The sequence below is a fragment of the Lepisma saccharinum genome, chromosome 7, assembly GCF_977018435.1.
Source record: "Lepisma saccharinum chromosome 7, izLepSacc3.1, whole genome shotgun sequence".
NCBI lineage: Eukaryota > Metazoa > Arthropoda > Insecta > Zygentoma > Lepismatidae > Lepisma > Lepisma saccharinum.
In genome coordinates, this window is record NC_139235.1 from 33,844,518 (window position 1) to 33,862,399 (window position 17,882).

The 17,882-nt window shown below is 39.8% G+C and overlaps 1 protein-coding gene across 1 annotated transcript; it reads left to right on the forward strand.

The window, feature by feature from the left end:
- The first annotated feature begins 9,997 nt into the window (after positions 1-9,997).
- On the forward strand, positions 9,998-17,658 carry LOC145990182 (uncharacterized). The gene is made up of 2 exons (XM_083125843.1): positions 9,998-10,064; positions 16,732-17,658. Exon 2 carries the CDS (start codon positions 16,738-16,740, stop codon positions 17,488-17,490), a length of 753 nt encoding a protein of 250 aa, XP_082981969.1. The 5' UTR covers positions 9,998-10,064; positions 16,732-16,737; the 3' UTR covers positions 17,491-17,658.
- The last annotated feature ends 224 nt before the right edge of the window (positions 17,659-17,882 follow it).

A 17,882-nucleotide genomic window follows, 5' to 3' on the forward strand; every position in this document is an offset into this window, starting at 1 on the left:
TCAATTTAACAACATAACTTTAATGCCTGGAAGCCATTCACGTACATCTTACACACTGTTACTATAACAACCAATCAATAACATACTATAAAATACAAATTCTTCTTCTTCCTCTTATCCTGCGTCTATCATCTCCTCCTGGAGTCTCTTTTTTTGTTTCAAGTGCTGGTCTCACCATATCTATCAGGAGGTCTCCTAAGTCTATTCGATCTTCTGAGTGGTGCATGCCTAGCGTCTGTGTTTGGTTGGTTTTCGTTATCTCTTCCCTCTGCATTCTTAGGTCTCTTGCTAGCTCTTCTATCTAGAGTCAAAAACTGGTCCAGACCGAAAGGATGATCTTCATCTTTCTCGAAATGAACAGGTGTGCTGCTTGGTGCTCCACGGTCCGTGCCACCGAATTCCTTGTCTGGGACAAATCTGTTTGTTTTCATTATTTTCTCGAAATCATCTCCATACACAGCGTTGTCCAGATATCTTGATGGTCTGTAAATATGTTGGCTCAGAGTTCCTGCATCCCTCCAAGGTTTATCATACAGGTTGTATGCTTCGTCATCTTCGTACCCACTGTCCAACCCCTTTGATTGGTTGAACAGCTTCTGGTCAAACTGGGTGTCGTCACTGGCCATGCTCTTAGCTGGCATTCCAATGGCATTCTCCCTGTCTCTCCGGAGCTTCGATCTTTTATGTCCCTCATATCGCAGTTGGTCACGTTCCCTTGATTCCTTATCTTTCTGGGTAAGTTTCTTCTCCAGCTGCGCTCTCAAACCTTTACTTTCCGGTATTTTTGTATTAATATCTGCGTTGTAATTTCGTCCGGACCCCGTATTTGTGAACATTGTGTTACATTGTGCTAACAAGTTCCTCCAACCTGGATGAATACTGTCGAGCCATGAACGTCCAATCAACGGATAACGCAGTTCTTCTTCACACAATATAACCGGTAATTTATAAAATACATCATTCAATGATAAATCAATGAAATCTTGACCTTTCAACTTCAAAGTATTATTATTCACACCTCGTAACTTAAGTGTAGTGAATTGTGTTCGCCGATGAGGAAACATTTTTTTGAAAGACTTGCTACTGAACAGCGTAACTGTAGATCCAGTATCTAGTTCACATTGTATAATTCGTTTATCAATACACAGATTAACTACGCACGGTTCCGCTGACATAAGAACATTAGTGCCATCTACAACTTTTGTCTTTGGCTTGAAATTAACGCTCCTTGCGTTTGAACGATTGAGCGTAGCATCTTCCACTTGTGAATTGTCTGTGCTTGATGAAATAGTGCAAGTATTATCTTCTGGCGGATGAGAATAACTAACTTCAACGTGCAATAAAGACAAACCATGAAATTCATTATGTATGCTTTGTTCACCAACAATAGCGTCTAAAGGTTTAATATTCGACTTAGAAGTTTGATCCGAGGTAATTGTCTTACTCGTAAGTTTATGGTTCTTTTTCCTACACTTGCATTTTACATGCCAATGACCTTTCTTTTTGCAAAATGAACATATCGAATATTTTGCTGCACAATGTCCAAGATCACATTCTTCGGAGCTTTTATAACTTCTATTCCGAGGAGTAACAAAGTTCCTTTTGCTTGCTTGCGAGGACTGGAAACATGTTTTAAATTTCTGTGTCCCAGCAAATGCAACTAGATTAGGACTACATTCCTTTTCACGATGTGTGAACATTTGTGTTTCCCGTTCAATTAATTCCATTTGAAGCACAATATCTTGACATTTTGCTGGAGTCAATGTAGGTTCAGAAAGTAATTTCTTTCTAATAGCGTCAGACCGAACGCCTACAATTATTTGCTCTACAATGGCTTCTTGTAAGTACTGACCAAAACTACATTTAAGTGCTTGTTGCTTCACACGTACCATAAATCGTGTTGCATCCTCGCCGCTTTCCTGCATGCACTGCCTGAACTTAAAACGTTCCACATATTTGTTTGTTCTCTGGCCATAATGTCTAAGCAGATTGTCCTTGAGGGTTGAATACGTTTGACGTTCGACTGGTTTAGGTGCAAGGATAGTTTTCAACACTTTAAAAGTTTCACACCCTATAACTGCAATCAGTATGGGTACCTTCCTGGCTTCATTAACATCATGAGCCAAGCAAGACTGTTCGAACCTCGTTAAATAATCTTCTATTTCTTCCGAATCTGGCCGGAACTCAGAGAATAAATTCAAACCGAACATATTCATAATTGTGGTCAACTAAATATCACAATATCTTAAACACAATCCGTATCACACTGATTTAAACTTTGTTCTTGTACAATTATTGTAACCAATACACAAACCGTATAATCTTGGTTCTTACCGTAGAAATTGATCAAGCCGACACAATTTCTCCTTGCATAAACCTATGCTGGAATGATGATCGTCGCGTACTCTTCGTGACGTCTTCATCCATACTTCTTCTTACGAAGAATCACCAAGAATATCCTGTACGACTGCGCCATAGATGTAAGCCTTGTTTTGTTGTGTGTGTGATTTCTTATCTATACATACACAAGACATACAAAATACGTAGGTTCAATTTAACAACATAACTTTAATGCCTGGAAGCCATTCACGTACATCTTACACACTGTTACTATAACAACCAATCAATAACATACTATAAAATACAAATTCTTCTTCTTCCTCTTATCCTGCGTCTATCACAAGCCAGGATTCGAACCCAAATCTCTGGCGTTGAAGTGCGATGTGCTAACCACTACGCCAAGGAGGCCGGCTTGTGGAAACAAAGAAAGAGATCCTCTTATGGGTTTTCCTTTCATATTTAAAGAAAGACAGAAAGGCAAAAATAAACCAAATCTGTCAATTAATTCTTTCTTTGTAATTCTTTCACTATGCAATACTTCTTTAGCATGCAACGTTTCTTATTAAAATCATAATACGAATAATGAAATCTGAAATTATAATTAGAACACGGACAACCTTCTTTGTAATATATCGATCATGTTTCAGAAAAATGAATTTTTACAATACTTTTGCACGTGCAATTTTCCCCTCTTTTAAAAGTAGCGTGTTTTAATTATGTTACTAATCATTAAAGGAATACCTCAATACCATCCCAAAGTATGATAATTAATATTTACCCCTCAAAGTAATGAAACACTTTCCCTCTCTGAAACTCGCATAGAAATTATAGCGGCCGTTTGCTTCTGCCAAGCCCCGAACGAACATAACCGAAGGGGCACCGAGCATAACCGATCCTCCCACATGACGTCACGCGTTCGTGCATGATCGGCAATTCTCGGATGGCGCTACCTTATAATATATTAAGTTACCTTGGAGTTATCCTTCTTCCAGGTCCGTTGGTAAGAGAGATCCTATCGTGAGCCGACCTGAAAGCCAACTGAACTTCGGGCCTTGCTGCGCTGGCTTTATACTCGCGGTGGCGCATGGGTGGTGAAAATTTTAACTACTAGTACGCGTTGCTAACTCATTTTTTTACATATTGCAACCTTCGTACTGAGAAACATCCAAGAAGTAACATTAAGAAAACACTAGTGGGAAAATCACTAGTTACACGTGTCAATATAAACTAAAACTGTGTGCATTCAGACAATACAATTGATATTGAGCCTCACAGAACTCTTCAACGAATTGAACAGTATAAATGACAATAAATGATAACATTTACCAAATACAACGACCACGCAGGGTCTAATAATGAGCGAAGTTAATAAACGTAGAGGTGGACCCGTTAACATTTACAGAATACAGCGACCACGCAGGGTCAAATAATAATAAGCGAAACTAATAACCGTAGAGGTGGATCCGTTAACACATTTAAACATTTAGCATGCATTCTTCATCCATACCTTCTTAACAAAATATAATATTGCGACCGCGCAGGGTCGTTACATGTTCATATCCCCATAAACGGTTGTTTGCGACAAACCTTCGAAATCTAATTGATGACGAGAGGTTGAGTGCTCTATCTGTTCTGTCCGAAGAGCTTGCAAAATCTTTGGATTTAAAAATGGTTGTGGCTGCTCATAAAAACAGACGTATGTTATCGTAGTTTCTTTCTGTGGCTCATTTTCTCATTTTAGCAACAAGTTAGTCAAACTGTTTACATAGAAATAGTGTTACGTGTAGTATTTATACGAATATCCAGCGAGTTGATAATGTAATGAGTGTAGTTTCTATGGTGTATTTTGTACTCTTCACTAGAATAGCAAGACTCTGATATTATTCTAGTCAATAATGGCTTAGGAAAAGAGACAATATAATTATTGCATTTTATTTGACATAATAGATTCGTGCCTAAAAGTACTTTTGTATATGATGGAACAAAATGCAACATCTCATTGATTTATCTTGAGTTCTGATTGTAAAATATGCAAGCTGTAAAATTATACCCTAAAAGTATGAAGTAAGTACATTTTAGTCGGTATTAGTTAGCCCCCCGAGAATGTGACTCCGAAATCTGTAGCCCCCCCCACTTATTTCAGGTTGGCTCCTTCACTGTTGAAAACACATGTGATATAAGAGAAAAAATAATAAAACTAGTCATGGACAATATGCACGGTAATACTCATGGATCCCACTATACAATCACCCACAAAGATGCAAATGCAAATTGTCCAGCACAATTTTCTTTCCTTTCTTCTTCATTCCACGTGTTTAAGGATTGGAATTGTAGGGAGTCAATGGAATTGTTACAACCCAGAAGTTTCAGTGACTGTACTTGAGCTGAGCAGAGGCTGTCTGCTTATTCGTGCTATTTGTTTCAATAGTTGAACCTTACGTTGCGGAAAACAGAATGATTGAACATGGTGAGGGACAATTTACCTATTAATACGCGAAGGCTAACTACTTAAGCTGAAGAGCAAAAGACATTCCATTCCATTGGGCGTTTCCCAACGCTACTCGGTTTTCTGATGCATCCAGATAACTTCATTATCATATTCCAGTTATTGCCCGACCTTGATTAAGTCGATTTCCAACTGCCCTTGTAAATGAAACGTCTGCAGTCGCCACTGCATTTTTTTTTCCTATCCTTTCACACATCAGTAAATACATGTGCCGAAATCAATCACTTCAATATGCTGTGTCTATTTCGCTGTAATGCATGCATTTCAAACACGTCGCTGGTCGTATTTTGTTATTTAAATAGTTGATGATTCCGTGTAAGATATTCAAACTAAACAAATTAAATGCAAAATGAAGAGCTTCTATTACTGTAAATAATAGCAGCTATTCTCGGTTCACTGAAAGATTGAAATCAATGTGAGCAAAACCACATGATTTGTGAGAAGTACTTGCGTGACAATTGTCTCATTCTTAACTCAGCTTTTCCATACATTTATTGACCCATTTGTGTCATTCATAAAATTACGGCACACAACATAACAGCAGGTGAGCTAATTCACATGGCTTTACCACGCACGCTACAGCACACACCCCACGCGCAACATTCTGCGCAAAAGCTGTCGTAGGCATTAACGGGACTTCATACAAGCCACGTGCACTTGTTTACATCGACTTCATTCTTCTAGTGGACGGACAATAGTGTGCACGGGTGTTGAAAGCGGGGGACAGGGGGAAGCACCCTACTCTATAGTAACAACAAAGAAATGTAGCTATGATGTTGATTTTTCCACTTGTTATTTTGCTTCGCCTTTCTTCTTATTTACACAACACGGGGGGGAGGGGGGGGGAGCTTGTTTGGAATAACCCCCAAAAATAGTTCCCGGTAAAAAAAGGAATTGTCTACATGGGCGATAAATCTATGATTGTTCACAGCAACCAAATTCTTTCAGTAATCGTGCACGGCTCTGTCTCCAGGCTTATATTTAGAGTTGAAATGGATAGACAAAGTAACAGGCGGATGTTTTGATTGCTTGGTTGAATTAGGTGGAAGGATGCGTGGCACACCGTGTATCTCTTAGCACATATACACTGTTAAAAGGTTTTCGTCAAAACAACCAAAATTTATCATTTTTTATTAAATCGAATTGCCTGATTGATGTAACAACCATAATTTGGTCGTTGAGCTTTTCACGATCACTGTCATTCAGACAATGTCGTAACTACCGAGCTATTGCTCCGTAAGAAAGGATTCCCCATTTATTTCAAAGTTGGTTGCATGAAAAAATTGTAGTTTAAGAGCTTAGAAGAGTTTACAGAAATGGATTAATACGATTTATGAAACTGTGAGACTGTAAAAACAGTTGGCTTTGCCAAACAAATCTTCCAGGCTGATAATAAATAACAAGTGAATGTGTTAATTTAGTATTTTTGACTGTCGTTTTTAACAATGATATTAGGTTTAACAACTTTGCGAGGAAATTATGAATATATGAACACATTGTTACGCTTCAAATAACTACTTTGGGCACCAGAAACAACCATTATTTACAGAAAAATGATTTAGTGTTATTTTAGAGCTATTGTGGCTGAGTGGTTAGCATATCGCGCTGCGACGCCAGGGGTCCCGGGTTCGAATCCCGCTCGGGCATGGTTGTTTGTGAATGTCCATTTATCAATTTCATCAATCATCCCCATCTTCGCAAATTAACCAAGAGGCACAAAACGCGAAGTAAAATAAAATAAATCAATCAAATCAAATCAATTTTAGAGGTATTGTTTTTCCTACAGTGCAATTCCTCAGTACACTACCATGGTTTCTTAACCCAGTGTATATAGCGCTACGTAAATTTTACGTATATGAAGCAATTGATTTTCAACACAACTTCTTTCTTCATCATGGAAACAAAATGACGATTCTTTTTTTAACATTATTTTGTTTATTTTCCTTATATTGGAGTCATATTCTTTCTTCATTTTAAAATGTATAAGCATGGTTTTATTAAACATACAAGATTTTAAAAGAATGAAAAGAAACAATGAAAAGAAAACAATAGTAATATTCATAACACTATAAATAGGGGAAAGTGGGGGAATCGTGCGCGGCGGGGAATCGTGCGCACCACGTTTCCGAAGGTACGAGCCAGAGAATGAGCTTTCGATTCATGCTATAACCTAGCGGGCGTCTCAGGAAATACTACTACATTGGGCTTTTCGCGCCAGTTGTATTGTGTTGTGTGTAGCGAGTGGATGTTTGTTTTTGTGTCCATTGTTGTTATTTTGCTGTTGACGAAAATAAGGAGGTATGTCTTAAATTTTTCTCTAGTGTTTTGAACTATGCTTGTTTCGATAGTGCATGATCATGTCTATACACGTGTCTACTTGTTACGAGATTAACCTTTTTATATTTTTTTCTAGAAAGTAAATTTTTTGTAAGGTTGGTGTGGGGCAATGGTGCGCTTCGGAGAAAGGGTGCGCACGATTCCCCCGTATATGTAATTGAATGCGCACCATTTCCCCAAACGACATTAAAGGTGAAACAAGTAGTAATACACAGGTTTTAATTTTGTTCACAGATGCCACGAAATTACAACAGAAAAACTGAGAAGAACTCCTACTCTCAGGGTAATCTGAAAAACGCTCTGGACGCTATCAAAAATGAAGGAAGAAAAATAAGGGAAGTTGGCAGATGGTTCAACATACCTGAGTCTACTTTACGGAAAAAGCTTGTAGAAAATCGTGATCTGCCTACTCCAACCCGGCTTGGAAGAAAATCAACGTTTTCTGTTGAAGTGGAAAGTGAATTGAAGGACTATGTTCTGACACTGGCAAAGTTATTCTACGGGTTAACTCCGAAAGAATTAAGACGCATAGCATTTAGATATGCAGAAGATCACGAAATTGTACATTCTTTCAATATGGAACAGGCTCTAGCAGGTGAAGACTGGCTGTACGGATTTTTAAAACGAAATCCCGATGTAACTCTACGACAACCCGAAGAAACAAGCTTAAATAGAATTACTGCATTCAATGAAGAAGAAACGAAGCTATTTTTCTCAAATCTTCAGAAAGTTATGGATGAATATAAATTTGAGCCAAGGCAAATCTACAACATGGATGAGACAGGCATCACGGTCGTTCCAAAGAAGTGCCCGAAGATTTACGCTGCGAAAGGTATGAAGAGGATTGGTGCTGCTACTTCAGCAGGAAAAGAGCGCACAATAACTGGTGTTTTTGCTGTCAACGCTGCTGGATCTTATATTCCTCCAATGCTGATTTATCCGCGGAAACGTACGACACATCAATTACAAAGAAATGGTCCTATCGGGTGTTCTTACAAGTGTTCGAAAAATGGTTGGACAAACGCAGAATTGTTCACTGAGTGGCTAGTTCACTTCCAGAAATCTGCAAAACCCACAGCAAGTGACCCAGTGCTGCTTATTTTAGATAACCATGCAAGCCATATTTCAATTGAGAGTTATGAATTCTGCAGGAATAACCACATTCATATGGTATCTCTGCCACCGCACACATCACACCGGTTGCAGCCGCTCGACGTAACAATTTTCAGTCCATTGAAACATGCATTGTACAGGGAATATGCTATTTATTTAACTACAACTGGCCATGCGAGGGTGACAGAATATGATTTGGCTGAACTCCTAAATCAAGCTTTCATAAAAGTTGCAACAATGGAGAAAGCTGTTTCAGGTTTCCGCTCCGACAAGTTTCAGGATCATGATTTTGCTCCTGTTCAGGACGTTACACTTGTTATCGCTGAAGATTCTTCCTCTCCTAAAAGTTGGAACAAATCATGTGGCATTCCGAACAGTGCAGATGAAGACTTAGTGGAAGAAATCATCCATCCAAATCCTGATAATAATGTGCCTTCAACATCTGCTGCGGGGACAAACTCTTTCCTTTCCTTTGTCCCAATGGGATTACGTCAAGGAAAAGGGAATAATACCAAAACTGTAAAGAATTCTCGGCGAGCAAAACAACATTCAGAAATTTTGACCAGTACGCCCATTAAACGCAAGTTAGAAGAGGCCCAAAAGAAGAAACAAGAAGGAAGTAAGAAGAAGTTGGACAAAATAACGCGACACCATAAACGTCCGTGTGGAATGAAAAGCATCAAGAAGAAGCTGATAAGGAAAAGACAACTTTCAGAGTCGTCTGAGTCAGACACCGAGGATCAAGAAATTGTTTTTGATGACGATGAATTGGATGACGTAGACTTAGAACGGGGACAAGGCAGTGCTTTGATTGTACAAGACACTAATGAACGTTGCGGAATTTGTGGTGATTTTGGGAAAGACGATGAATTATGGTATCGATGTGTTTCTTGCTGTGAATGGAGCCATGCAGAGTGTACTGGTGTCGATACAGCCAACAATTACGTGTGTGATTTTTGTAAACGAAAATAACATCGTCTTCCCCATTAATTTTCTTTCAATTTTAAATATTGAAACAGCAATTCAATTGCCTTCTACAATTGTAAGGCAACCACTTTTAACACATTCAATTTATATGTTGTTAATCTGATATATAACTACATACATTTTTATTTGCTGAACTATTTATTAATGCGCACCATTGCCCTACCCTTGCGTATCATTACCCCATAGGTTGGGGAATTGTGCGCAAGTGCAGGTTTGCATTACATGATGCATTACTCACGTACACACTGTTTTCTTTCAATTATAATTATTTCATTCAAAAGGAGAAAGAATGAAAAAGTATTAAGCTAAATTTCATATTTTCTCAAGCAAAACCTTTCCAAATATAATGAAAATTGCTTAGGTGCGCACAATTCCCCCACTTTCCTATAAGGACCAAATTTAATTTTAAAGTCTTACAAGAAAATAGTGCATGACTCTAAACTTTTCTTTTTTAAAAGTTTAACTGTCCAAGTCGAATTTACGAATGTCAAAATTACATTAAAGATATTTCTTTTTTTACTAGAGCTATGTAAAATTAACGTACAGTGCACAACATAACAAACAAAATCAAGGCGATCAGAGACACTACTCGAGGCACTGATAGGTGCAGGGGTGAGTAGATGAGAGGTGGGAGATAGACACGTAAATTTTACGTACACTAGTGTTCTAGGGTTAAACTACAATCGTGATTGTTTGTTATCGTTGCTGTGGTTATATTGTTGCTAAATTTCAGTATCTAACCATGGCTCCGACATGAACACAGTCTCCCAGTTCGCCAGATGTAAGTTTATACGGTTTAGTCTTTTGTAACTCTTGATCGCGCATATTGAACTATTGTTGTATTCGTAGGCGTGCGCAGACCCTCTGATTAAGGGGGAGGGGGGGCAAAAGCCTTGATGAAAGTCCGGTCGGGTAAAGAAAAACCTCGTTCTATCTCACAGGCCCGTACCAAAGATTTTATTGGGGGGGTGATCCGAAAATGTGGAACAAAGATAAATGCTGTTGGATTGATTGAGCTAGATTATTTTACGTCATTTTTTGTCACTTTTAGCTGATCGCCACTCTGAGGATGAGTGATGATATGATGAAATTGATGAAGGAACTCTCACAAGGAATGCCCGTGCCGGGACTCGAACCCGGGACCCCTGGCGTCAAGCGTGATGTGCTAACCACTCTGCCACGGTGGTCGGCGAAATGCTGTTGAAATATTAGATGTAACCAGAAATGCTATATGGTAATATTGCAGCTAGAACTAAATGTAGAAGGGGTGCAAAATGATGGCCCAAAGTAAAAATTCAACTCATCGATAGACTCCCTACCCCCCCGACCCGACAATCAGCAACACAGTCGCTCACATACAAACTCTTGTCACACAGCGTACAGATTAGTGCTTATTGGTTGCATTCAAATCTAAGAAGTATTCGAATAGTGGTATAGTACTGTGCACTGAGTTGCCACCAAAAGTGGTGTAGCACCGTAATTAGTGTATCACGGCACCGTAATTGGTGTAGCACAGCATCTAATCGGGTGTTAAAGGCCCTCCATACTTGGTGTGATGTGGCAGCAGATTGTGCAAAAGGACACCAAAAATGGTGTTAAACAACAACCATTCGCATTAACACCAAAAGAAGTGTTCTGTCAACACCACTTTTGGTGGCAACCCAGTTGCATATCTTTTAGTGTGTGCTCTGCGTTTAACAGTGTTTTCAAATTTCCTCTAATTTTCTTATAAAAACAACATTGAACAGCTATGATAATTGTATGTTTTGAAAACTTATTTGTAAATTAAATGAAACCAATTAGCAAGGATTATTATAATGATGAACGGTCTAATTCTGAGTTAACCAAAAAATGATCCATTTTCGCAACACCAATGCAGTTTTAAAAAAAAAAGTCGGGACAGTGATTAAAAGCAATAGACTGTTCCGACTAAATCTGGAGATCTGGTAGCCTTGCATCAATGGTTATATAACTGAAATTGCTCAATATTGCACACTGCAGAATCTATAGTCTGTCCCTCTCCACAACAAGCCTATTTATTTGTTGTACGCAAGGACGAATTCGAATTGTTTCAAAATTTGAAAAAAACAAACAAAAAAAAAAAACATCAATCTTATTTTAGCAGCATTTCATAGTTCGCATTCTAATATTTCCTAGTTCGAGGGGAAAGCATGCCACCCATGTCCCCTCTCCTGGGTACGGGCCTGCTATCTCACTGTTTTATTGTATTGATAGGTACGAAACATGGACTTACACCGAGTGTGCCCAGCCTAGTGTATTTTACGCGCATTATACAGGGTGGCCCAAAAAAGGTAACCGAATAATTTTGGTTACCTTATGTTTCGGTTACCTTTTTTTGGCCACCCTGTATCTCTCTATATAACCCCTAATGTAGGAATGGAACCTACCTAGTATAGGAAAGCCGAATCTAAACAAAATTTGCGGCTCTTCTTAAACACTTTCACCACACACACACTTGCAAATTAAAGACATAATTTCACACATATATTAAATATTGGACAACATAAACACTGTTCGTCCAACATTAGAATGAACTCCCAACAGTCATGAAATTATCCATGGACGTCCACAGATTTCTCCCATGTAGGGGCAAGCAATATAATTTTTCTCCAGAGGGGGCAAACGAGGAATATTTCCCACATAATAGTGTTGTATCTTTAGAAAATCAGATTAAAGTTATCAGGTTCCTGCAACACCCTTCCAAGCCGGTCCCCGTGGCATGGACATGGATGATTGTGAGTGTCCATTCTTCAATTTCATCATCTCATCACTCATCCCCATTTTCGCAAATTAAACCCTGTACCAGCTATCTGTAGAGCGGGAGTCATTCCATGCCAAATCAACACAGATATGTGCAATTTCCAACCAGACCATTTCATTTCATGAAATTTGGTGAGTTGAAACTATGCATGGAACCTAGTAAATTTGAAAATTTTTAGTTTAGTTTGTCTTGTAATTGTTAATTATTCAAGGTCAAAGTTAGCAGAAATTGCCCTTTTTGAGCCCGCTTAGCTATACTAAATGTGCTGTAACTCCGCCCCTATTTCGCCTAACAAGCTCAAATAAAGCTTTTCAGTCATATATAACAAGCCTACCTTTGGATAAAAATATAATTTTTTCACGTGACCTTGACCTTTGACCTTGAATATCTCAAAACATGTCATCACCAAAAATCGTGAAAAAAATATATTTGGTTCCTCATGCCATACTATAAAACATATCAAAAAATCATTCTAGGACTGCACTGGGATCAGAGGAAACAAAATAATATGTGTAACTATGTGACTGATAAAAGCCTCATTACATGAACTATGAAATTCTAGCCTGATTTGATATATCACTTCACCCCCTTTCCTTTGAAATTTTTGCGTTGAATCCAATATGGCGGTCAACACTATACCGGACCTGCGCTTGACACAGCTAGAGATCTCCCTGTGCCTAACCTATTTCTTTCATGACCAGGATAACTCCTTTACATTTTGTACATTTGTAGAGGGTGTTAAGGGACTTTTCACTCGTCATAGTTCATGTAATGAGGCTTTTATCAGTCACATAGTTACACATATTATTTTGTTTCCTCTGATCCCAGTGCAGTCCTAGAATGATTTTTTGATATGTTTTATAGTATGGCATGAGGAACCAAATATATTTTTTTCACGATTTTTGGTGATGACATGTTTTGAGATATTCAAGGTCAAAGGTCAAGGTCACGTGACAAAATTATATTTTTATCCAAAGGTAGGCTTGTTATATATGACTGAAAAGCTTTATTTGAGCTTGTTAGTAGAAATAGGGGCGGAGTTACAGCACATTTAGTATAGCTAAGCGGGCTCAAAAAGGGCAATTTCTGCTAACTTTGACCTTGAATAATTTAACAATTACAAGACAAACTAAACTAAAAATGTTTATAGTTACTAATTTCCATGCATAGATTCAACTCCCCAAATTTCATGAAAATCGGAGATGGTCAGGTTGGGGGCTGTGTTGATTTGGCATGGAATGACTCGCAGGCGAACGAGAACAAGTTTCTGCGCAAGTAGTGACGCGAGACGGCTCCACCAATGAACAGTGAGAGAAAAGGGATTGCGTAATGGACGACTGGGGTTACCCGCTTTCTCTCCTTCATTCTGCAGCGGTGCAAACCTTTGAAAACGATAATACCGTACGCACATGGCAAACGGACAGTACTTTTGTCTCCATGTCCGTACGCTTGGTTCAAGAATTTCTTACTTAAATATTAGGGATAAAACTGCAGGAGCAAATTTTGATAAGCCGTACATTTAGCGTACGGACTAAGGTCTGGACCGTACGGTTGGCAACACTGCGCTTTCACCACTCGATTTTCCTCCTCCTCCTCTGCCGATATGCGCGGCCCTGCTACACAGGTAGCTGGGGCAGGGTACAGCCAAAAGTGGCAGAAAAAGTGAAGTAAAATAAAGCAAATCAATCAAGAAAGTTAGCAAGCAACACCCTTCCAAGAATTAACAAAATTGCTATGACTAAAACGAAATATATGTGTGTCTAATACATAAGTTCATGGTAACATCCATTTTTCAGAGGGGGGATGAGACGTTTCCCCCCTTCCGGACACCCATGACAACAACGTTAGTCTACTTTGATTTGGTATAGGAGTTCAAAACACCTCCCCCTGTACGACAAAATGTTGTTGAACATAAGACAACAGATAACTTAAACTGTTTAAACAGGTATCTGATATTGCGCCAGAACACTCTTTCACACAAACAACCTGTCACAGAAATAAAAAAGATTATCTTCAGCAGAGGCGGTGATTGGATGGCAAGACTTGGGGGGGGGGGGGAGGGGGGTAAGGAAATTTTATTTTTTCTTAGTAGACAAGGGTTTGCACAAAGAGGCCATGTTGTGGAGGCAAAAAGTGGAGGGGCAACTGCATCCCTTGTCCCCTAATCGCTGCCACTGATCTGCAGAAGTTTAGAAATAAAATTTATTAATATAATTTGAGGTACTATCAGAATCATTCAACCACCTAAGCATGAGGGAGTGCTAATAACAAGGAATTATCTGGAATGTTAATAACAAGAAATTTGTTAGAGAATAAATTGGGATAGTCCAATTACATAGTAAATAATGTACCCCCCTACGTAATTGCTTGGAACTCTCATTGACATTAAAATGTTTAATTTTTCTTTAATAATATAATATTGTTTAATAACAGGCGATAAGTTTTCTCTACAATAAATTTCTATTTGGCAGTATTACGACGGGCAACTGCGTCCTTGTCCTCCTGGCCTCCCCCGTGCGCACGCCTATGGTTGCATTGTATTATACCGTGCGTCCATTTCGATCTGCAGCCGAGAGATCGGGAGAAACGTGGCGGGCGGCGCTGACGGAGGTGCCGACATTTGCGGCCTGTAATGCCCGCATATTTTTATGGACATATGCAGACATTTATATAAATATTGCAAAACTAGCACTAACCTGTGTTATAAGAGTTGTTCAAAGTGATGTCCACCTACACGCCTGGGAATGTCTGTACAAATTGCCTACACACGTCTCGACACGAGTCTGTTTTCACGTAAGTGTCATACATAAAAATTCTTTGTTCTAACGTGAACCTTGCGGCTGGCATTCCAATCGTCTGACTGACACAACACACATACACACTGCAATAACACAAACAAGTAACGGCAAGTAACCAAGAATAACACTCTTACGCACAGTACGAAATTAACACGCTCTTGGTTTACATCTGCCTGCCACTATATTCACAGCTCTGTAGTCGCGAAGGAACAAAAAACTTGAGCTAGGAGATTTCGGATTGCAAGGAAGCTCACGAACACCATTAGCTTTTAACGGTTCGTCTGCAGCGTAATCTTGATACAGTGTTGCACATTCGAAACCTCCAAACGATCCCCATCGACACAAAACTCTTTCAAGGATATAAACTTAAGCAGGACGTTACTGGTCAAAACTATGATTAAAATGTTTTACAGAGTATTATCTGTGACTCTTAATATAATTTCTAAAGCATATTTATTTGTGTATATAAGGGTGGAACTTGGAAGAATTACAGAAGAACTTTTGCGTGTTATAACACAGGTTAGTGCTCGTTTTGCAAGATGTCCACAAAAATAAGCGGGCATTACAGGCCTCAAATGTCGGCATCTCCGTCAGCGCCGCCCGCCACGTTTCTCCCGATCTCTCGGCTGCAGATCGAAATGGACGCACTGTATTAGTGCACACAACGATAACACGACTTGCTAATAAAAGGTGACCAGATTTTTTAAACAACTAAAAAGAACATTTTTCATGTTTTCTTGAAGGAAAAACGGGACGACAAAATGTACTCATTTTAATGTAAAAACTGTTCCATCATAAATACTTATGCTGGTCTGGAAGTGTATATCACTAATATACGCGTACATACTCAAAATGTCCTGTGTAAAGTTCCATCATTTGCACATTATTCAAAACTCTATCTACAGCATCTTATAATTTGGCAAACGCTGGAGTTGTGCTAAGTAAATATTTAAGCGGGAATGCAGGTCCGACCAGGATTCGAACCCGAGTCTTTTGACATAGCGTGCCATTGTTCAACGAACTAGCCAACTTCCGTAGCGGAGTGTTTGGCACAGCGCGCTACGACGACAGATATCCCGGGTTCGAATCCCAGCCCGGACATGGTTGTTCTTTGTGAGGCCCCTTCATCAATTTCATATTTTTCATATTATCACTTATCTTCATGTTCGCGATTAGCCAAAAGTGACAGAAAAGCGAAGTAATAATAATAATAATAATAAATAAAATAAATAATAAATCAACGTTAGACTATGGCAACATTGCTACTTTATTGGTCGTAGACAAGTTCACAAACGCATTATTACGCCCAAGTTACCCGTGTACTGCACGCTGTCCCAAGTATCTCTAGAGCAAGGATGCGCATGGCGGTAGAGAATGGGGGCTCAAGTAGGCAGAGCGAAGCAGTACACGTTGCTGGTAACTGCACTCACTGGCGTCTCCACGCAATCCCGTTCCTCTCACGTGTTCATTTGGTGGAGTCGTTTCGTGTCACTACTTGCGCAGAGACTTGTTTTCATTCGCCCGCTCCATAGATAGCTGAGACAGAGTGTAGCTTACGTAGGATTTATTCGGGGAGCGGGATGCGCAAAAAAAATTCCGTAAGTACAATTTTTAACTTTTCCTAACTGTGAATGTTGTTTGAAGAGAGGTGTGGTCAATGGGGAACCTTTTTCAGGGAACTTTCCATTTAACACTTTGCCCCCCACCCCCGAGTTCTTTACTGTTTTGACTGAGTTTTTTCCCCCTCTATATCTTGTTAGGGCTGTAGACCCAACAGCTCCCCTCTGCGTGCGCCAGTGCCCCATTGTTCGGTTTTTAGCTGAAAACAAGGTCGTACGGTCTCTAAAGAATGTTCGTTTCAATTGTAGGACAACATGGACAGGCCGGACAGTGCACCGTCTGAACATAAGAAGAAGTGCGACTGCTGCTGCAAGAAGGGGAAAGGCGAGTTCTGCATGGTGAAAGCTTTGAAGAAACGTCTGAACGAAAGCCAGCTTGGAGAGAGGAAACTTCAAGCAGAACTCGAGGAGCTGAGGTACGAGTTTTTCCAGAAGATGCAAGAGAAGGACTTTAAGATGGAGAGTCTGCAGAAAAACATGTGTTCCCTCGAGGCCGAGATGCGACTGGTGGACAGGGACAACGAGAGCTTGAAGGAGAAGGCCTCCCAAGTCCCTTGCTTTCAGAGGAAGGTGATGGAATTGGAGCTTGCGCTGACGAACAGCCAGAACGACAACAAGACACTGAAAGAGGAGCAGGAGATGAAGGAAGCAGAGATGTACAGGAAGCAGTGCACGGCGAACAACTGCCCCAACCTGAAGTCCAAGGATTCCTGCAAATACCCGGGATCCTGTCAGGAGATCAAGAAACGGAACACATGCCTCGAGAAGGAGATAATGTCCAGAACCAACGAGCTCTACACGGTGAAGACCAACAACGAGAAGCTCGCGAAGACAACGCAGGAGCTGCAGTACAAGCTGGAGATCTCGACGGAGACTGTGAAAAGGCTGCAGGAGAAACTATCGAAGCAGGCAGAAGCAGCGACATCGCCAGATGAGCAGAAGTGTCTCTGTAAGCCTGGTGCGCCTGGCGGGATGCTCAATCGAGGTGTACCATCGAAAGCCTCGTGATCGTGAAAAACCCCTTGAGCAGCGCTGCGACCGACAAGCTTCCGTAGCGTGAACTCGGTCAAATCCACTGCTATTAGTCTTTGAAGATTATGCTAGTGTTGAACTCTTCACTACTTCCATCAAAATGCACCCTAATTTGTACAAGAGACCTGATAAAATATAGAAACTTTCTCATCCTCACGTGCCCATTCAATACAATCATTAGAGGGTTGAAGTCTCTAATACAGACAACCAAAATTGGATGTACATACGTATATTACTTTTCAGTAGCAATGAGGCCTGATGTTGATCCTGAATCGAGAGAACAGGGATATGTATATGAAGGTATAGCAGATTCGATTTAGATATTTAGGAAAAAGTAGAGGTTGAATTAGATGCATTGACCACTAGCC

Coding starts and splice junctions, on each gene's coding strand:
- LOC145990182 (XM_083125843.1), top strand. CDS start 16,738: ATGGACAGGCCGGACAGTGCACCGTCTGAACATAAGAAGAAGTGCGAC.